The sequence below is a fragment of the Saimiri boliviensis genome, chromosome 19 (genome assembly GCF_048565385.1).
Source record: "Saimiri boliviensis isolate mSaiBol1 chromosome 19, mSaiBol1.pri, whole genome shotgun sequence".
Classification (NCBI taxonomy): domain Eukaryota; kingdom Metazoa; phylum Chordata; class Mammalia; order Primates; family Cebidae; genus Saimiri; species Saimiri boliviensis.
The window spans coordinates 21904567-21927128 of NC_133467.1; the positions used below are offsets into that span (position 1 = coordinate 21904567).

A 22562-nucleotide genomic window follows, 5' to 3' on the forward strand; every position below is an offset into this window, starting at 1 on the left:
AGAATCATCTTGTCAGTTTCTACAAAAAGTCTGCTAGAATTTTGGTTGGGATTATATTGAACCTATAGATCGATTTGGAGATAATTAACATCTTAACAGTATTTGGTTTTCTGACCCATTAATGGCATCTTTTTATTTATTTGGATACTTAATTTCTCTCAAAAGTATTTTGTAGTTTTCAATGCCTAGTAGTTGCATTTTTTTCTTTGTCAAATTGATCCTTAAGTATTTCATAATTTCTGATGCTACTAAAAATGACATTTCAAGAGGTGTTTCACAATTTTAAAATGTCATATTCATTGCTAGTATAAATATTATTTTTGTAAATTAAAATTAACCTTGTATTCTACGATCTTGCTAAACCCACTTAGTAGTTTTGGTAGTGTTTTTATAGATTCTACTGGATTTTTTACATGAACAATTATGCTTTCTGCAAATAAAGACAGTTTTATTTCCTCCTTGTCTATGTGTTTGCCTTTTATTTCTTTTTCTTGCCTTATTGGTCTGACGAGAACATCCAGAAAAATATTGAGTACAGGTGGTAAGAGAGAATGTCCTTGCTTTGTTCCTGATCTCCCTTAGGGGAAGCATTCATTCTTTCATACTAGGTTTAATTTTCATTGCATGTTGTTGTTGTTGTTGTTTGTAGATTTATCAGATTGAGGAAGTTTCCTTCTATTCCTGGTTTGTGAAGAGTTTTTATCATTAGTTGATGTTGGATTTTGTCAAGCATTTATTTTATATCTGTTGAGATGATCATATGGCTTTTCTTTTTTTTGTCTTTGAACGTGGTAAATTATATTGATTGATTTTGAAATTTTAAACCAACGTTGCATTCCTGTTATAAACCGTACTTGGTCATCATGTATTATTCATTTAAAACATTTTTGAAATCAGTTTGTTAAGAATTTTTACATCTATGTTCATTAGAGGCATTGGTTAGTTGATAGTTATGTCTTTTTCTTGTGTCTTTACCTGGTTTTTGCAGTAGATTCTTATGGGCCCCAGATAATGAGTTAGGAAAGTTATGTCTTTTTCAGTTTTCCAGAAGAGTTTGCATACAATTCTTATTTTTTCTTTATTAAATGTTTGGTAGAATTCACTATTGAACAAATCTACTCCTGGAATTTTTTGGGGGGGAATTTTTTTTTAAAATAATTTTTGACCCACAGAAGAGTTGCATAGATAGTATAGAGAGTTCCTATTTATCCTTCACTTAGTTTCTGTTAATAAATCTTACATAACCATGGTACATTTGTCTGTAGTGATGTTCCCTCTTCCATTCCTATTACTAATTTATAGGATTGTAAAATAGGATTTACAATTCTTTTCTTTTTTCCTGATCAGTCTAACTAGAAGTTTATCAAGTATTAATTTTCAGAGAACCAGCTTTTGATTTTGTGTTTTTCTATAAGTATTTTGAAGTCCCATTATTTGATAGATGAAACAGACATAGCTGCTGCTTTTTTTTAAACCTACAGTGCAGATAATTTTTATTCATTAATTTTCAGATTCTGTTTTACTTGATAACTACCTCATTTAATGACTGCTTTTCCTGGTTTTTCAGTTGACCGGCTCTTGTAAGCTCTTGCCTACTTTTTAGGAATGGTCCCTGGTTCAGAATATTAGTTTTCTCTATGAAATTCAATGATTAACATCATCTTGGAATGGAATACTGTTCCAGTATTTTGAGGCTTAGTTGGAGCTTTAAAGACTTTAAGGAAAAAGCTTAGAGGAACTAAGGCAAGGTGATATATTCACACTTAAACATTATGTTAAATAAGTTTCGGTAAACAGTTTTTTTTCCCAAACACTTTTTATCAATTACTCTTTTTTTTCACCTCCTTTAGAAATTGCTATATGTCCTGAAATTTAAGAACCTAGTTTCTTTTTATTTTGTAGTTTATATCTTATACTCTATCTCCAGAAGTCATAATTACTTTAAATATCCAAATGTTTTCAAGAATATTAAAATGGATTGGTTAAGATGTGATATACACTCAGCTACAATAAGGAGATAATAATTTGAGTAATGTTAATTTTTTAAATCTCTTGCATTTCCCTTTTGCTGTGTTGATAAGTTTAAGATGAGTAATCAAAAATAAAAACTGTTAGTGTTTTGAATGAATTTTTCTCTCTATCCATTTTTGTCAATCAGCATTTCACTTTGTAGTTTCCTTATTTCATTATAGTCTACATTCAAAGTGAATTGCGCGTTTAGTTCTACAATTGACCATAAAGATATTAATTTTCACTGGCAGTTAAGTAGTTAGGGTATTTCAGAGTTTAATGATCAGAACAAATTCTGTATTAGTTTGTTATATAAGATAATATAAACCCTAATTTCTCTGAAAGTTTTAACATTCAGAAGAATTAGCTTAATTATGGCTATAAGTAAGTACCAGTGAAGTAAAGACATGATTACCTATTACTCACTTTCACCAGTATCAGTAAAATGTGGTCCCTTATGATAAATGACTGACTCATGTTTAGAGTTCAGCTTGATTGTATTTGTATATACTTTCTTTTGTTTGCCTTGTTTTAATGCTATCACTACTAATATGTACTTGGTATGTACTTGTTTTCAGAAGGGGACCATCTGGACCGAGATTTGGACCTAGAAATGATAAAATTAAACAGTAAGTTTTGTTCATTTGTTTAAATAATTAGCATGTTTCTGTGTAGACTAGAGACTGGTAAACTGCAGCCTGTGAGCCAAATCTGGCTGCAGCCTGTTTTTGTAAATAAAGTTTTATTGGACATAGCCATGCCCATTTGTTTTCATATTATCGATAGGTACTTTCAAGCTACAATAACAAAGTTGAGTATTTGGGACAAAGCTATGGCAGATTTTATGCCTCACAAAATCTAAAATATCTGCTAAGTGTCTGGTTCTTTACAGAAAAAAGTTGTTGACCCCTGATGAAGACTAAATACAACTGCTGGGTTGTAAAAACCTAATTCATCTTACTTTATATACTAAATATAACTACTGGTTTATAAAATCCAAATTCTTTTTATTTTCTCAGAATTACAGCTAAGGAAATACAGGATTGTTGGGTTTTTTTATAACTTGATTGCCTTATGTCAAATCCATTTATTTAGCATAGTATAAAGGTCTATTTTTGTTTTAAAATTATTCCTATTTTCAGAATGATAATCAAGGTAATACAATTTGTTGATGTACAGCATGTTTTTATCTACTTCCAGAATTTTTTTCATCTCTTGTTTATCATAGCCCATATATTGATCTAAGTTTTATGGCTAATTAATTTGTGGCTTAAAACCTTTGCTATGTATACTATTTGGTGATAAATGATAGGGATACGATGCTATAGTGAATGTGTCTAATGTTGAAAAGATATGAGTACTGACAGGAGAGGATAAGGAATGGACAGAGCAGTGAGTCATTTGAGGAAGGCTCTGGAACTGACCAAGCTATGAATACCAACTGTGGAAGGTGAATTGCATGGCTCAGGTTCAAGACCTAAGGAGGGATAATAGTCACTACCCTAATCCTGGGTATAGATGGCACACTGTGGGAAGGGTTCTATAATGGAGTATCTAGTTATTGGTGAGATACTTGTGCTTTATTTAGGTAGCTGTTGGTGTGAAGAAATATTTCCATACTTAGCCTAATTCTAACTAATGGATTTTGAGATACGGAACCAAAGAACCAACAAATGATTACAAGTACTAGACTGGGTGTATTCGTTTTCTATTGCTGTATAACGAATTACCATGAATTTGGCAGCTTAACACACATTCCTCATCTCACAGTTTCCTTGGGTCAGGAGTTCAAGCATTTCTTAGGTGGGTCTTTTACTCAGGTCTAACAAGATGGCAATCAGTGTTTCACCAGGTATGACCAATTCAGGTAGTTAACAGAATTTATTTTCTGCAGCTATAGATTTCATGATGCTTGCTTCTTCAAGGCCAGTAGAAGAGAGAATCTGTACTGTTTCAAGTCTCTTTTGACTAGAGATATAACAAGCCACTTTTAGATGCACGTTATCACTTGCATAGTAAAAGGAAGAGTAGCCAAAGTTAGTAGCTCTCAGGGTCATTGTCCTGCATACCAAAAATAATGATACAGCTGGGTGCAGTGTTTGACATCTGTAATCTTATTACTCTGGGATTCTCCTTTAAATGAGGATTGCTTGAAGCCAAAAGTTTTGAGACCAGCCTAAGCAACAAAGTGAGACCCCTTTCTCTTGGAGGAAAAAAAAAAAAAAAAAAGGAGGCAGGGGCACCAATGGCTGCAATACAAATTGTGGGGATACCCTATTGCAAGCAAAGGAGCTATTTCTAGACTGTGGTTTTTATAGTCTTCAGATGTAGCCTGCAGAAAGTTTATACCTCTTCAGAACCTGGGAGGTGATAAGAAACTATCTTATGATAGTCTCATAAGGGAAACAGGGAGGTGGATGGAAGAAGGCCTCATGAGCCACTCATTCTCTCATATTCTCAGGGAGATCACAAGCATTCTACAAATACTTAAATTAGCTGTAGTTCAAGCCTATATGGCATATGTGTATGCCAGTGTGTAATGTCTGAGCCATTCTCCTGTACTGAGCCAGAGTGACTTTTGTATCCACTCACATGTTCTCTCATACCTAAGCTGCCACTAGAGAAGAGGGCTCCATTGATGACACACCTATTTTTTGTCCTGCCAGTATGCTTTCTTACCTGTCTGATATCCTTCTGAAGAGTGAACTTAATAAGGATTGTTGCCGATTGGGGTCTTTTGATTTTCCAGCTGAATCCCCAAACCATTACCAGTTTTACAGAATAGGCATTAAAGAATATATGTCTATGTTAGTAAATGCGAAACACACATGAATTTGTACGTGTATACTTATGCATTAAACTATTAATATAGTAACTTTGGTGATCACAGAATTTTAGAATAGTAAGGGATTGTTAAGTATAGTGTTTCTTGCTCTAGAGCTGAAAGCTTGCTGGATTTAGTTAGAAGAAGGTCATTGATCAAGCATGCAAATTAAACCTTGACGAATGCTTATCTAAGCAGGGCATGACAACCCAGCGTGCCCAAGATGGAGGAGCACAACTTGCCACAGAACTTACCCAAAGACAAATCTCTGGCATTACTTTGGTACCCAAAACTGCTAACACTGGTCAGTTTCTTTAGTTAAGCTGTAATTATAACTTAATTTATAACATTTCTATACAGAGTATTTCCTACTGCATAGATTAGTAACATCGTTGCTTTCTTTGAACTTGATTGACCACAGTTATTAATGTTGATAACAGATTAATTCTACAAAAAAATACTTGACATCACTTCTTAAAGAATTTTCTTGAGGAAAATTTTTAAATATTCACATGCCTACATAAAATTTATGCTTCTCTTTGGAATGTTTCCTTTGCTTTTCAAATTTTGTTTTGTTTATAAGGAGAGTTTATTCAAGCATAAAGTATAAGGACGGACCACCTGGAAATACCAGCTCCAAAGGAATGAAGTCTGTGTTCCAAAGTAGGGAAGATTTAATTTATATAAGCAGACAGAAATTTTTAGCAGGATTACATTTCTTTTGCTTTTAAATCACATAACAGCATTATAAATGCCACTCTAGTGAATTGTAGACATTCTGTGTTAGCGGTAGGGAATCTCCTAACTATAGCCTTGGTCAGACCAGCTTAACTTCTATAAGATTCCCTCCCCCAACTCCCACCCCAGGGAATGTTCCACAGTATAACAGCAATATATATATATATATATATATATATATAGTTGCAAAAATTCAGCCCAACTTTAAAACTTCTTTTGTAAGCAGTACCTTAAAAGACCAGAAGATGGGGATATTAACTATGAAAATCAATATTTTCTTTTAGGAGTTTTTTTTGTTTTTGAAAGAAGCCTTGCTCTGTCACCCAGGCTGGAGTGCAGTGGTACAGTAACAGCTTACTGCAGCCTCAAACTCCTGGGCTCAAGTGATCTTCCACCTCAGCTCCTGAGTACTGGAAACTTCAGGCATGCACCACCATGCTCAGCTAATTTTTTATAGAGACAGGGTTTCCCGCTGTTGCCCAGACCAGTCTCAAACTCCTGGGCTCAAGAGATCCTCCGACCTCAGCCTCCCAAAGTGCTAGGATTACAGACATGAGCCACTGCACCTGGCCAGTGTTTTCATTATAAAATAAGGAGTGTATATTGCAAAGCGTGAACTTTTTTCTTAACCAAAGAGCACTGACATTTATCAAGTATGTGCTATGTGTTAAGCACTATGATAAGTGTTTGAAAAACACTATCATATTTAATTATCACAAATAAGGTAGAAATTATCATCTTCATTTTAAAGGTGAGAAAATAGGAGGCTAAAACAGGCTTGCAAGGTGAATTCCAAAGTCATATAATTAGTAAGTGATACAGTTGTATTGCAAACCCAGGTCTGTCTGAATATAGGACCCAGGGGCTCAACACTATAGCATACAGCTTCTCTGTTGGTAATTGGAATAGAGCCATTTCAGGAACACAGGTGCTGTCAGACTCTAAGAGATTTAAAACAGTATTGAAAATGTCTTTTCCTCATTATGTTCTTTCTCATGTCTTTTATTCTCCCATGTGAATCTCCTTTAACTGGCCATGATATAAAATCTCCACCCTCCCTTCACAAACTTGCTCTTCCTTTGAGTTATTATTTTAGTTAATAGCCATCATCTACTACCACTTAGTTGCTCAAATTATAAATCTAAGCATTATCTACTCTTTTTTCTTCCCAATTCCTTCACCCACATCCAGTTAATCTCCTAGTTCTTAAAATATTACCTCCTCTTACATATATTTCCTTATCCTAGAACTTCCTCACCATTCAATACCTACTTTACTCTGCCTGATTAACTCTTGGCTCCTCAAAATTCAGCGCAGGAGTCTTGATGCCATCTCTGGTCCAGGCTGAATTCATCTAGGCTACATGACTGATAGTATGGGCTTCCTTCTGTGATATCCCTTAACACATGATAGTATAATCATGAATATAAGTTTTCCCTACTGGAGTATAATCTTTCTAAATATCAGGCTCATAACCTTCACATTGGTAACCTTGATGAATAGCCTAATAATAACTTTTTTTTTTCTTAGAGACAGAGTCTCACTCTGTCACCCAGGCTAGAGTGCAGTGGTACGATCTCAGCTCACTGCATCTTCTACCTCAGGAGGATCCTCCCACCTCAGCTTCCTGAGTAGCTGAGACTATAGGCACGAACAACCATGCTTGGCTAATTTTTGTATTTTTTGTAGAGACGAGGTTTTGCCATGTTGGCCAGGCTGGTCTGAAACTCTTGGGCTCAAGCGATCCTCCCACTTCAGCCTCTCAAAGTGCTGGGATTACAGCCCTGAGCCCCCACACCTAGCCATAACTTTTTAATAAATGTTTTTTGAATGAGTGATATATTTAATTCAGATTTGAAAATGTTTGTTAAATGCTTACTTTATACTAGCCACATTTATTTATTTACATTTTTGTTAACTGTCACCTATGAAAATAGTGACTTAAATTCTGCAGTTATTTAATCTCAGGCTATAAATTTATTTGGTAACTCCAATAGTGTTTATATAAACATGGGGGTTAAAGGACCCATGTGAGGCACTTCTTTTTTTTTATTTTTGTTTTTATTTTTTTATCATGTTGATGGAAAGCTAGGGTGAAAGGGATGGACAATTGGGCTAGAGCACGGGTGCTGCTCTGATTACTTGGCAGAGTACCCAGCAATAGTCCCCTGCAATTTGCTTGGGGATGAACATCCCACACACTTGCTTGGGATGAACAAGGACACATTGATTTACCAGTAAGGTCTTGAAAAGGCTTGGTTTCACTGCACCCTGTTAAGTCTTCAAGGTATGCCAGCTTTTTCCCCTGGCCATGAAAGGCATGAGGTGAAGTTAACATCAGGGGCTGGAGGCCAGATGGCCCTTGGGGGCTGACCTGCAGGGCTTTTTTTTTTTTAATTGTACTTTAGGTTCTGGCGTACATGTGCAGATCATGTAGGATTGTTGCATAGGTACACACATGGCAATGTGGTTTCCCGCCTCCATCCCCCTGTCACCTACATCTGGCATTTCTCCCCATGTTATCCCTCCCTGACCTCCCACCACCCCCACTGTCCCTCCCTTGGTCTCCCCGCCAACAGACTCCAGTGTGTGATGCTCCCCTCCCTGTGTCCATGTGCTGTCATTGTTCAACACCCACCTATGAGTGAGAACATGAGTTGTTTGATTTTCTGTTCTTGCGTCAGAGAATGATAGTTTCCAGATTCATCCATGTCCCTACAAAGGACACAAACTCATCATTTTTTATGACTGCATAGTATTCCATGATGTGTATATGCCACATTTTCCTTGTCCAGTCTATCATCGATGGGCATTTGGGTTGCTTCTAGGTCTTTGCTATTGTAAACAGTGAGGCTATGAACATACATGTACATGTGTACTTATAATAGAATGATATATGATCCTTTGGGTGTATACCCAGTAATGAGATTGCTGGTTCAAATGGAATTTCTGTTTCTAGGTCCTTGAGGAATTGCCACACTGTCTTCCACAATGGTTGAACTAGTTTACACTTCCACCAACAGTGTAAAAGTGTTCCTATTTCTCCACATCTTCTCCAGCATCTGTTGTCTCCAGTTTTTTTAATGATTGCCATTCTAACTGGTGTGAGGTGGTATGTGGTTTTGATATGCATTTCTATAAGAATCATTGATGATGAGCATTTTTTCATATGTTTGTTGGCGTCATATATGTCTTCTTTTGAAAAGTGTCTGTTCATATCTTTCACCCACTTTTGGATGGGTTTGTTTGTTTCTTGTAAATCTGTTTTAGTTCTTTGTAGATTTTGGATATAAGTCCTTTGTCAGATGGGTAGATTGCAAAAATTTTTTCCCATTCTGCTGTTGCCAAGTAACTGTAATGATTGTTTCTTTTACTGTACAGAAGCTCTGGAGTTTAATTAGATCACATTTGTCTATTTTGGCTCTTGTTGCCAATGCTTTTGGTGTTTTAGTCATGAAGTCCTTGCCTGTGCCTACGTCCTGAATGGTTTTGCCTAGGTTTTCTTCTAGGGTTTTTATGGTGCTAGGTTTTATGTTTAAGTCTTTAATCCATCTGGAGTTAATTTTAGTGTAAGGTGTCAGGAAGAGGTCCAGTTTCTGCTTTCTGCACATGGCTAGCCAGTTTTCCCCACACCATTTATTAAACAGGGAATCCTTTCCCCATTGCTTGTTTTTGTCAGGTTTGTCAAAGATCAGGTGATTGTAGATGTATGGCATTGCCTCTCAGGCCTCTGTTCTGTTCCATTGGTCTATATCTCTGTTTTGGTACCAGTATCTTGCTGTTTTGATTACTTTAGCCTTGCAGTATAGTTTGAAATCAGGTAGCGTTATGCCTCCGGCTTTGTTCTTTTTGCTTAGAATTGTCTTGGCTAGGCCGGGTGTGGTGACTCAAGCTTGTAATCCCAGCACTTTGGGAGGCCGAGGCGGGTGGATCATGAGGTCAAGAGATCGAGACCATCCTGGTCAACATGGTGAAACCCCGTCTCTACTAAAAAATCCGAAAAAAATTAGCTGGGCATGGTGGTGCGTGCTTGTAATCCCAGCTACTCAGGAGGCTGAGGCAGGAGAATTGCCTGAACCCAGGAGGCGGAGGTTGCGGTGAGCCGAGATGGCGCCATTGCATTCCAGCCTGGGTAGCAAGAGTGAAACTCCATCTCAAAAAAAAAAAAAATTGTCTTGGCTATGCAGGCTCTCTTTTGGTTCCATATGAAGTTTAAGGTATTTTTTCCAGTTCTGTGAAGAAGGTCATTGGTAGTTTGATGGGGATAGCGTTGAATCTATAAATTACTTTGGGCAGTATGGCCAGTTTCACAATATTGGTTCTTCCTAACCATGAGCATAGAATGTTTCTCCATCTGTTTGTGTCCTCTCTTATTTCCTTGAGCAGTGGTTTGTAGTTCTTGAAGAGGTCCTTTACATCCTTTGTGAGTTGTATTCCTGGGTATTTTATTCGTTTTGTAGCAATTGTGAATGGCAGTTTGTTCTTGATTTGGCTCTCCTCAAGTCTGTTATTGATATATAGGAATGCTTGTGATTTTTGCACATCGATTTTTGAATCCTGAGACTTTGCTGAAGCTGCTTATCAGTTTAAGGAGATTTTGGGCTGAGATGATAGGGTCTTCTAAATATATAATCATGTCGTCTGCAAATAGACAGTTTAACTTCCTCTTTTCCTAATTGAGTACCCTTTATTTTTTTTCTTACCTGATGGCTCTGGCTAGAACTTCCAATACTATATTGAATAGGAGTGGTGAGAGAGCTTGTCTAGTGCCAGATTTCAAAGGGAATATTTCCAGTTTTTGCCCATTCAGTATGATATTGGCTGTAGGTTTGTCATAAATAGCTTTTATGGTTCTGAGATGTTCCTTTGATACCTAGTTTATTGAGAGTTTTTAGCAGAAAGGGCCATTGAATTTTCTCTAAGGCCTTCTCTGCATCTATTGAGATAATCGTGGTTTTTGTCTTTGGTTCTGTTTATGTGGTGGATTATATTTATAGACTTGCATATGTTGAACCAGCCTTGCATCCCTGAAGTGAAGCCTACTTGATTGTGATGGATAAGCTTTTTGATGTGCTGTTGCAATCGGTTTGCCAGTGTTTTATTGAAGATTTTTGCATCTATGTTCATCTTGGATATTGGCCTGAAGTTTTCTTTTTTTTTTTTTTTTTTTTTTTTTTTTTTTGAGACAGAGTTTCACTCTTGTTACCCAGGCTGGAGTGCAATGGCATGATCTCGGCTCACCGCAACCTCCATCTCCTGGGTTCAGGCAATTCTCCTGCCTCAGCCTCCTGAGTAGCTGGGATTACAGGCACGTGCCACCACGCCCAGCTACTTTTTTGTATTTTTAGTAGAGACGGGGTTTCACCATGTTGACCAGGATGGTCTCGATCTCTCGACCTCGTGATCCACCCGCCTCGGCCTCCCAAAGTGCTGGGATTACAGGCTTGAGCCACCGCACCCGGCCCGAAGTTTTCTTTTTTAGTTGAGTCTCTGCCGGGTTTTGGTATCAGGATGATGTTGGTCTCATAAAAAGAATTGGGAAGGATTCCCTCTTTTTGTATTGTCTGGAATAGTTTCAGAAGGAATAGTACCAGCTCCTCTTTGTATGTCTGGTAGAATTCAGCTGTGAACCCATCTGGACCTGGACTTTTTTTGGTTGATAGGCTGTTAATTGCTGCCTCAATTTCAGCCCTTGTTATTGGTCTGTTCAAGGTTTCAATTTCTTCCTGGTTTAAGCTTGGGAGGGTGCAAGTGTCCAGGAATTTATCCATTTCTTCCAGGTTTACTGGTTTATGTGCATGGAGTTGTTTATAGTAATCTCTAATGGTAGTTTATATTTCTGTGGAATTTGTGGTGATATCCCTTTATCGTTTTTTATTGCATCCTTTATATTCTTCTCTCTTCTTTTTTATTACTCTGGCCAGTGGTCTATTTTGTTGATCTTTTCAAAAAAGCAGCTCCTGGATTCATTGATTTTTTTTTTTTTTTGAAGGATTTTTCATGTCTTTATCTCCTCCAGTTCTGCTCTGATCTTAAATGTTTGTCTTCTGCTAGCTTCTGAGTTTTTTGATCTTGCTCCTCTAGCTCTTTCAATTTTGACAATAGGGTATTGATTTTAGATCTTTCTTCGCTTATCATGTGGGCATTTATTGCTATAAATTTCCCTCTAGACACTGCTTTAAATGTGTCCCAGAGATTCTGGTACATTGTGTCTTCATTCTCATTGGTTTCAAAGAACATCTTTATTTCTGCCTTCATTTCATTGTTTATCCAGTCGCCATTCAGGAGCCAGTTGTTCAGTTTCCATGAAGTTGTGCGGTTCTGAGTTAGTTTCTGAATTCTGAGTTCCGATTTGATTGCCCTGTGGTCTGAGAGACTGTTATGATTTCCGTTCTTTTGCATTTGCTGAGGAATGATTTACTTCCAATTATGTAGCCAGTTTTAGAGTAGGTGTGATGTAGTGCTGAGAAGAATATATATTCTGTGGATTTGGGGTGGAGATTTCTGTAGATGTCTATTAGGTCCGCTTGGTCCAGATCTGAGTTCAAGTCCTGGATATCCTTGTTAATTTTCTGTCTCGTTGATCTAATATTGACAGTGGAGTGTTAAAGTCTCCCACTGTTATTGTGTGGGAATCTAAGTCTCTTTGTAGGTTGTTAAGAACTTTATGTACCTGGGTGCCCCTGTATTGGGTGTGTATATATTTAGGATCATTAGATCTTCTTGATGCACTGATCCTTTAACCATTATGTAATGCCCTTCTTTGTCTCTCTTGATTTTTGTTGGCTTAAAGTCTATTTTATCGTAGACTAGGATTGCAACTCCTGCTTTTTTTTTCTCTCTCTCTCTTCATTTGCTTGATAAATCTTCCTCTATCCCTTTATTTTGAGCCTATGTGTGTCCTTGCACATGAGATGGGTTTCCTGAATACAGCACACCACTGGGTCTTTACTTTTTATCCAATTTGCCAGTCTGTGTCTTTTGATTGCGGCATTTAGCCCATTTACATTTAAGGTTAATATTGTTTGTGTGACTCAGAAGCAGCAATTTCTTTATAGACTTAAAATAACTACACACACACACACACACACACACACACACACACACAGAGAGAGAGAGAGAGAGAGAGAGAGAGAGAATTGCATGTGAATTTGATCCTGCCATTTTGATGCTAGCTGGATGTTTTGCCCATTAGTTGACACGTTTTTTTTTCATTGTGTCGATGCTCTTTACCATTTGGTACGTTGTTGGAGTGGCTGATACTGGTTGTTCCTTTTCTTATTTAGTGCTTCTTTCAGGAACTCTTGTAAGACAGGCCTGGTGGTGACAGAATCTCTCCACAATTGCTTGTCCATAAAGGATTTTCTTTCTCCTTTGCTTATGAAGCTTAGTTTGGCTGGATAGCAAATTCTAGGTTGAAAGTTCATTTCTTTAAGGATGTTGAATATTGGCCCCCACTCTCTTCTGGCTTGTAGGGTTTCTGTGGAGAGATCCACTGTGAGTCTGATGGGCTTCCCTTTGTGGGTAACCTGACCTTTTTCTCTGGCTGCCCTTAGCATTTTTTTCCTTTATTTCAATCCTGGTGTATCTGATGATTATATGCCTTGGGGTTGCTCTTCTTGAGGAATATCTTTATGGTGTTCTCTGTATTTCCTGGACTTGAATGTTGGCCTGCCTTGCTAGGTTGGGAAAGTTTTCCTGGATAATATCCTTAAGTATGTTTTCCAGCTTTGATTCCTTGTCTCCATCACATTCAGGTACACCTATCAAACGTAGATTAGGTCTTTTCACATAATCCCACATTTCTTGGATGTTTTATTCATTTCTTTTCACTCTTTTTTCTCTTTTCTTCCCTTCTCATTTATTTCATTGAATTGCTCTTCAGTCTCTGATATCCTTTCTTCTGCTCGGTCGATACAGCTATTGAAACTTGTGTATGCTTCGCAAAGTTCTCGTGCTGTGTTTTTCAGCTCCATCAAGTCATTTATATTCTTCTCTAAGCTGTTTATGCTAGTTAGCATCTCATCTAACCTTTTTTCAGGGTTCTTAATTTCTTTGCATTGGGTTAGCACATTTTTTTTTTAGCTATGAGAAGTTTGTTATTACCCACCTTCTGAAGGCCTGTTTCTGTATATTTATTAGATTCATTCTCCATCCATCTTTGATCCCTAGCTGGTGAGGAGTTGTGATCCTTTGGAGGAGGAGAGGCTTTCTGGTTTTTGGTGTTTTCATCCTTTTTGCGCTGGTTTCTTCCCATCTTAGTGGCTTTATCTACCTGTGGTCTTTGTAGTTGGTGACTTTTGGATGGGGTCTCTGAGTGGACGTCATTTTTTTTTGATGATGAAGTTATTTCCTTGTTTCTTAGTTTTCCTTCTAACAGTCAGGCCCCTCTGCTGCAGGACTGCTGGAGGTCCACTCCAGACCCTACTTGCCTGGGGATCACCCGTGGGGGCTGCAGAACAGTAAGGGTTGCTGCCGGTTTCTTCTTCCGTTACCTTTGTCCCAGAAGGGTACCTGCCAGATGTTGGCCTTCTGTGTTGTTCTTGCTGGGAACTGCACTCCGGAGCATCCATCTTGGATCCTCCCTGCATCAGCCACATTTCACATGACCTGGGAAATAAAAGGATAAATGGGTCAGTCTCTGTTTTTAAGGCATTTATAGTGTAATAATGGGGATAAGAGCAATGTGAAATACAAATAGAAATCAAAGGACTGTAACTATTGTGAAAATGTAAAAGATCATGGGGAAGTATGTTACCACTTGCTATGTAACAAAACTATCTCCATATTAAATAAGCAGATCATTTTCTTTCTTCTACAAACATTGTGTTCTGGGTGAGGAAACATCTTGAAACATAGAATACGATCATGAGATTTTTCATCGTCGAGTGACGGTTACACAGTTGCTGGATTAAGAGTGTTACACCAGTAGATAGTAATATGTGAAGAACAAAGCAGCAATAATTCACTAATCGTTTAGCAGAAAAATGAAAATATGCGGAGTTTCCATTATCAATCGTGATTTATTACATGTGTGCCATAGTGTTGAGAGAATACTTGTAGGTTTATGATAATCTAGTAAGAATCTGGAATTTAATGGGTTCTATTCCAATTAATCTTGCCTATATCCATGGAATCTTATGCTTAAAGGGTTTTGGTTTTTTTTTTTTTTTTTCCTTTGAGATAGATCTCACTGTGTTGCCTGGGCTGGAGTGCAGTGGTGTGATCACAGGTCACCATACCTCAACCTCCTAGGCTTAAGGAAGTCTCCCACCTCAACCTCCCAAGTGGCTGGGACTACAGGCACATGCCACCATAAACAGCTTATTTTAAAATTTTTGTGTAGAGACAGGAGGTAACTATATGTTGCCTAGCCTGGTCTCAAACTCCTGGGTTTAGGGAATCCTCCTGCCTTGGCCTCCCAAAGTATTGAGATTACAGGCATGAACCACCAGGCCTGGTCTTTAAAGAGATGGAGACCATAACTATTTCATTGGTTTTAAAAGTATGTATAATGTCTATGGCCATACCACCCTGAACACGCCCAATCTTGTCTAAAACTATGTATATGTATATTAATATCCATAATAGCTATAATCTGATCATATGTAGAAGGCTTAGTACATTTTGTCCATCCCTGTCCTGCTGTAGCATCCTACTTTAAGCCATTAATTATTATCACTTGCATATGACCAAAAAAAAAAAAAAAAACTAGCTGGGAATTTCAGAATTGTTCCTTGATGAATAATAGCTCTGCTTTGTTTGTAATTAAATGGGGGGCTCTACACTCACTGCTTTGTATCTCCTCCTCAAGTAGCTGGATATACTTTACAGGATTTATACCCAAATTGTTCATTTATTCAGCAAATATTTATTGAATGGTCACTCTGCCCATGCACCACTGTGGGTACTGAGCTTACAAAAGTGAACAAAATAGGCAAGGTCACTGCATTCATTGAGCCTGTCTTCTAGTGGTAAGAGGCAGAAAATAAGCATGTAATTAACTAAAGCGGTACAATTACTATTACTTTATATTTGCTTACATGCTATAAATAAAATAGAGTAATGGGGTAGAGCACCCTGTTTCACAGCTATAAGTTTAATACAGTGCATTCATCTTACATTTGAGCATACATTCTATAAGGGCTGGGATTATTGTCTGTTTTGTTCAATGTTATTTTCTCAGTGCCTAAAACAGTACATGGTAGCTTCTCATTATTTGTTGAATAAATTGATTAGTTGTGTGTTGTGCCATTGTTCTTAAATAGTGTGAACGCATTTAACTTTCTATTTAGGGGACTGAGAGTTTAAAAAAGATGTCTTAGAGATTTAGGGGTTCTTTCAGATCTGTTTGGGCAGAAGAGAATTATGCATGCCCAACTTGGTTGAGTTTCAGTCTTACATCCTCCAGTGGAGTAGTATGTGGGAAGCACAGAACTCTGGGATGCTGTGAAAAATCTTGAAGTTTATGTGTGAGTAATCGATGGGTGTATGTAATGCTTTTAACACGGGAGGTAGGTGACTTTCATCAAGCTTTTAATTGCTACTTGAATCTGAGAGTATTTCTGAATCCGTCTATGTCTAAATGGGCCTTCATTTTGTTTTTAAGCAAACTTTTTGAAGAACTAGCTCAATAATAGTAAAGGATAGACCTCTTTCAAAATTAAACATGACCATGGCTTACCCCTGACTTACTACATTAGTTTGGGGGCTTGTGTGGTGTAGAGGACAGAGACCATATCTATATACTGTAAAAACTTGTTAAAGCCCCCTAGATGATAACTCACACACTTCTTTTTCAACTAGAAACACAATTGCATATTTTCATTTATTTAATATATATATATATATATATATATATATACACACACACACACACACACACACATACATTTAATGTTTATATATTTAAATGTTTATATACCATCATGGATCCTTAATGACAGGATACGTTTGGAGAATGGCATCATTAGGCATTTTCATTGTGTGAACATTATAGAGCATACTTACACAAACCTACATGGTGTAGCCTACTACACACCTAGGCTACAAACCCCTACAGCATGTGACTATATTGAATACTGTAGGTAATTATAACACAATGGTAAGTAACTGTGTGTTTAAACATATCTAAACATAGAAAACATGCAGTAAAAATATGGTATTATAACTTACAGAACCACCATTGTAAATGTGGCTTATCATTGACCAAAATGTTATGTAGCACATGCCTGTAGTTCCTAGTAATCCAATGCACTTTAAACAGTTTTGAGTTAAGAGGACCATGGATTTGCTTTATTTCTCCTTTAAAATATTTCATTGTTGTGACTTATTTCATAAATTTAAGATAATTTTTTGTCTTATGGTTAGAGCAACAGAGGAGAACAAGACACTTAAAATAATTTAAAATGTCCATGTTTGTGTACTCTGGAGGTAACTCCTGAATGAAAGTAGGTACCTGAGGACCAGTTATAGTTATTAAAATTTTAAGTCTTTGTTGAACAGTCTGAAATTTGGTTAAAACAGGCCTCAGTTGTTCTTCAGTTGTTTGTTAATCCTTTATATTAGATGATACAATAGTTATATGATATAGTAGTTATATCATCTAATATAAAGGATTAACAAACAATTGAAGAACGGCAAACAATTTTTTTCCTTTTTGCTTTCTGGTGGGTACTTCAAAATATTCCCAGGTGTCCCCAGTTGTCTTATACCCTGTTTATGTTTAAGAAAAAACTGATGAGTAGTGAAGAATTCTACCCATTGAGCATTAGTATCTCTTAGAATATGCCCTACATTTCCGTTTTGGAAACTGGATATTTATGATAAGCCTTTACCATACCTGAGCAAAAGGTACATTAACATACCTACTTTGTTAGCCTACATGTATGAAATATATAGCAAAAGTAGAGTACAGCGATGTCTGTGTGTGCTGCCTGAATGGCCTGTTGAAAAGAAAATGAAACCTTTTTAGTGAAGCTGTTTAACTAAATTCTGTGCTTAATGAGCATGCTGACAGTACATTTAACTTGCTATGGATTACAAGTCAGAAGTAGGGCTAAAAGTAAGCTATCTTTAAATATTACTTTATATCATATTGTCTTTCATTATCTGAGTACTGAAGCCCACAAATGGAAGAACATTGCTACAAAGTCTTAGATTTAAATTCTGTAACTGAATAATTCTCTGAGAATTTGCTGTTCTTTATTATGTCTAATAAAAGTTTCAAAAATTTTTTGCTCAAAGTGATAGGAAGAAAACAATTGTAAGCATTCTCACAAGAAGGTAAATAATTATCTTTTTTAACCTAGTGTTCAGAATCAGGTGGATGAAGTTATTGATGTCATGCAAGAAAATATTACAAAGGTAATTGAGAGAGGGGAGAGACTAGATGAACTACAGGACAAATCAGGTACAGATCTTCATGTATTTCTTGATATTATTAATCTGTTTGCTAGTTTATGTCTTCTACTTGTCTAGCCAGTGTTTACAAATCTTGGCTTAGGAAATTGGCATTTGGTTCTTAAATGTATGATTGGTTTAATTTTAACTCCTTTGCTTTGAAGAGTTTAAAATTTCATTGTTGAAGAGTGAAGAGTAGAGCTGTTTTTTCTTTTGCCCTGTAATGTTGATGTACTTTTTGTTTCTCATGATCTCAGGGTCCAAAGACTTACCACTTTTCAACATTTGTTTCTAAGTTATCTGATCTTTTTATTATATGCTTTATTTGATAACTTAGTCACCTTTCTTTACTTTCAGTAGTTACACCTGTAACCTATACCTATACCTGGCACCTACTTGGCACTCAAATATTGTTTGAATGGTGAATGGCTGGTTAATCTTTTACAGACTTAACTTTAAAAAAAAAAAAAAAAGAAACATCACTTAGTCACTTTTTAAATGTATTTTGTTTTCCTTTAAAATCAGTCACTGTTGATATCTAAGAACCTAACCTTTTCCACATGTATTTTTTTTCCAGAGGTGTGCCAAGTATTTGAATTTTTAAAGAGTATTTTCTTACTAGAACTCCTAAGTTTATTTGTAAGCATTGAGGCCCTAAAAAGACTTTTCTTAATTTTATAATAAAAAATGATTGCACAAACTGATCTGCAAGCTGTTTATTGCTTTTTTTTTTTTTTTTTTAAACAATGTATAATGCCAGAGTTTGTGGGTGGAAAAAAAAGGGAGAATGTTGTTTTCATGCTTAAAAGAGAATCAGTTTGCAGAAGTAGAAATTAATATTTTCTTATCTTTGTGTGACTAGATAAAAGAATCCTGTTATGTCGTTTAATCCTTCTCTCCATCCTCTATGTGATATAGAAAGCTTATCGGATAATGCAACAGCTTTTAGCAACAGATCCAAACAACTTCGAAGGCAAATGTGGTGGCGTGGATGCAAAGTAAGTAAATCAGAAGATACTGGGTAGACTGGTCGGCATCTGAAGTGGTATTCAACACAGGAAGCAAAAAGGGCCTCTAGAGCATAACCTCTGTGAGAACAGGGCCTATACCTGTCCTGAAACATGGTGGAAACTCAGTTAATACTTGTTAACTTAATTGCTTTGGGGACAGGGATAACTAAATAAGTATGCCTAAAAGGATATTTTCACAGATTTTTTTTCATGAAAGTACTCCTTTATTAATAACTTGGTTACCACTAGACTTACTAACTTGTAACAAATACACATTTTTTCCTTATAATTTACTCTTAGTACTTTTTTGGAACAACGTCTATAGCATTATGTAGAGCTATCAAAAAAAAAGTGGAAGCTAGAGAAAAATATGACTTTTGGTTGAAGCGGGAAAAAATAAAAGCAGCTTACATATTCAGAATCTGTTGAGGCAAATAGAGTTAAGAAAAAACTCCACTTCCCTCATTATTCCAGAAAAACAATAAATTTTTAACAAGCATTGAGAATCACTACATACTAATACACTCCTGCAAAGCATTTTATAGAAATAAAATTTACTTGTTAATCAAGTGCGGCTACTAATTAGTCATTAACAGAAAATGGTTTTCATGTTATGTGAGCAAATTTTTTTCTCCTGATTCTAGGTATAATCTTTTGCTTTGATGAAAATTTAGACATGAACTTACTGTTTTTAGTCTTTCGTTTTCAAATTTAGCAGTAACTTTCTAAACCTGACTCAACTATATGCTAAGGATTTTTTTTCAAGAGTTACCTTGGATTTCTTTCTTTTTCTCTATCTTTTGAATCATCCTACTTCCAGAAGTAGAACTGAGGAAAGAAACATGTTTCATTTCTCCCCTTGTTCTAAATTTAAATTTTCTATTCCATTTTAAATTATTTATTCTTGCCGGGCGCGGTGGCTCAAGCCTGTAATCCCAGCATTTTGGGAGGCCGAGGCGGGTGGATCACGAGGTCAAGAGATCGAGACCACCCCGGTCAACATAGTGAAACCCCGTCTCTACTAAAAATACAAAAAATTAGCTGGGCATGGTGGCACGTGCCTGTAATCCCAGCTACTCAGGAGGCTGAGGCAGGAGAATTGCCTGAACCCAGGAGGCGGAGGTTGCGATGAGCCGAGATCGCGCCATTGCACTCCAGCCTGGGTAACAAGAGCAAAACTCTGTCTCAAAAAAAAAAAAAAAAAAAAAATTATTTATTCTTTAAATAAAATTAATTTCTTTAAAGTTTTGGTTTTTTTTTTTTTTTTTTTTTTTTTTTTCTTTTTGTGACAGTGTCTTGCTGTGTCTCCCAGGCTGGAGTGCAGTGGTGGGATGTTGTCTTACTGCAACCTCTGCCTCCCAGGTTCAAGTGAGTCTCATGCATTAGCCTCCACAGTCTCCTGGGTTCAAGCAATTCTCCTGCCTTAGCCTCCAAAGTAGCTGGGAGTACAGGCATATGCCACCACACCTGGCTAATTTTTATATTTTTAGTAGAGACAGGGTTTCACTGTGTTGGTCAGGCTGGTCTCGAACTTCTGGCCTCAAGCAATCTGCCCACCTGAGCCTCCCAAAGTGCTGGATTACAGGCATGAGGCACCACACCTGGCCTAAAGTTTCTATATCTATAGGAATTTTTTATTTTTTTTAATTGCATTTTAGGTTTTGGGGTACATGTGAAGAACTTGCAAGATTGTTGCATAGGTACACACATGGCAGTGTGGTTTGCTGCCTTCCTTCCCCTCACCTGTATCTGTCATTTCTCCCCATGCTATCTCTTCCTACCTCTCCACCCTCCTGTCCCTCCCCCATTTCCCCGCAACGGACCCCAGTGTGTAGTGCTCCCCTCCCTGTGTCCATGTGTTCTCATTGTTCAACACCCGCCTATGCGTGAGAACATTTTCTATTCTGTGGGCTAATTTGGAAAAACAAAAGGTCCATGAGCCATTCACCTGTTCTCTTCCCCTAAACTCATGTACTCCATTCATGTGTCCACAAAAAGATGGTCATAATGGACATTTTGCCTAGCCTTTTTTTTTTTTTTTAACTATTTCTAAAAATGTTTGCTTTGTACTTTATGGGGTTTGGGTCAGAGGAATAGTGTGCTTTTAAGGAGGAAAAAACACAATAATATTTTTAAACAGTCATCACCTCTGGGGACTATGAATAGCATTGACTATATAATGAACACATTGTTCCATAACGTAACAAAGACCATTTATAGTAGCCAGTATTCTTAATTTATTATGCTCTAATAATATATGAAGCTTTCTTTCTAATAATAAATGAAGCTTAGCTTTCTTCAATTTTACTGTACTCTATTAATACTTCTTTGTGCTACTTCATCTGGAGCAGCCTCCCTGTGCCTGCCATTTTCTAGATTGACTTCTATAATGGTAACTTAGGAAGGGTTTTAAGAGAAAGGATATAAGGACAGAACACAGATGAGGAGTTGCCAGTGGCTAAGGGGATGTGGTGCGTTTGGAGATTGACAACAGGTCATGAGGGAGCTTGTTGAGGGTGATAGTGGAAATGTCCTATATTTGATTGTGGTCATGTTTATTAACAGCTGGATATATTTGTCAGAACCTATAAAAAATACTTTAAGGGGATAAATTTTATTCTGTGTAAAGTGTATCTCAATATACCTGGCTTTAAAAATAAATTAGTTAAAAAAATTATCCATGGGTGGGGAAAGAGAATCGCTAACACCTCTCCTAATAGATCTAGGGAGCTGTGAAGCTCATATATGTTTAGTGACCAACAGATTTTTATTCATGTTATTTGGCGTAAGAGAACTTTGGACTTGCATGAATATAATATTGCCATTTGGAGTTGTAAACATTTTCTGCCCAGTGTTAGAAACCCAAGGAAGAAAACTATTCATTGAGGTGTTTTAAAATTGATATTGATGTTTTCATTCAAATCTTAAGTAAAGCCAAACACACATTTAACAGGGCAAATTAATGTACACTTTAGGTAAGGTTGAAAAACTGTAGAAATTACAAATTATTTTAGAAATGTTTCCGGTTAATAAAGGATTAAAGTAGTTAAATGTATCATATAATGTGGACCCAGACACCTACTAAAAATATAGCTCCTATTTCCAATCCATTCTGATCTCTTTTTACATTTTTTGGTTATCATAATTTTAATAGGCACTGGTGTCCAGATCATAAATCTTCCATATATTCTTTTGGTCACTTTGTTATAACATATTAAGGAGCTGACCAAGAACTGACCTTAAGGTTTCTTATCTCTACTACAAAACTGACACAGAATGTTCTTAGACAAAGTTGCTTATTAAATGAGGCTATTCATAAAGAATCTAAAATATATTCCTCAAAATGGAGATAAAAATGCCAAGAAGTAAAGGGGAAAAAACTAACAGAACTCTCATGTACTTTGAAAAAAACTGCTATAAAGTGCTACCTTTTATGTATTGAGCCATTTGAATTGGGTGGCCTATGTTATTCATCATATTTTGACACTTGAATAGAGTTGCTAAAATATTATGTATTTTCTCTGGTCTCACGTTAGTACTAAGTACAGCAAATCATAGAGGTACAGGCCCATGAACGC

The 22562-nt window shown here is 36.7% G+C and overlaps 1 protein-coding gene across 2 annotated transcripts in view; it reads left to right on the top strand.

The window, feature by feature from the left end:
* The window catches only part of VAMP4 (vesicle associated membrane protein 4), a 47922-nt gene that overhangs the window by 18956 nt on the left and 6404 nt on the right, over positions 1 to 22562 (top strand). For both annotated transcript variants that reach the window (XR_012515069.1, XM_003925373.4), the window contains exons 4-6: positions 2589 to 2639; positions 17884 to 17984; positions 18893 to 18972. Coding sequence is in view for 1 of the 2 variants with exons in the window: in XM_003925373.4 (XP_003925422.1) it covers positions 2589 to 2639; positions 17884 to 17984; positions 18893 to 18972 (232 nt within the window). In the remaining variant the exon portion in view is untranslated. The remainder of the gene's footprint in view (positions 1 to 2588; positions 2640 to 17883; positions 17985 to 18892; positions 18973 to 22562) is intronic.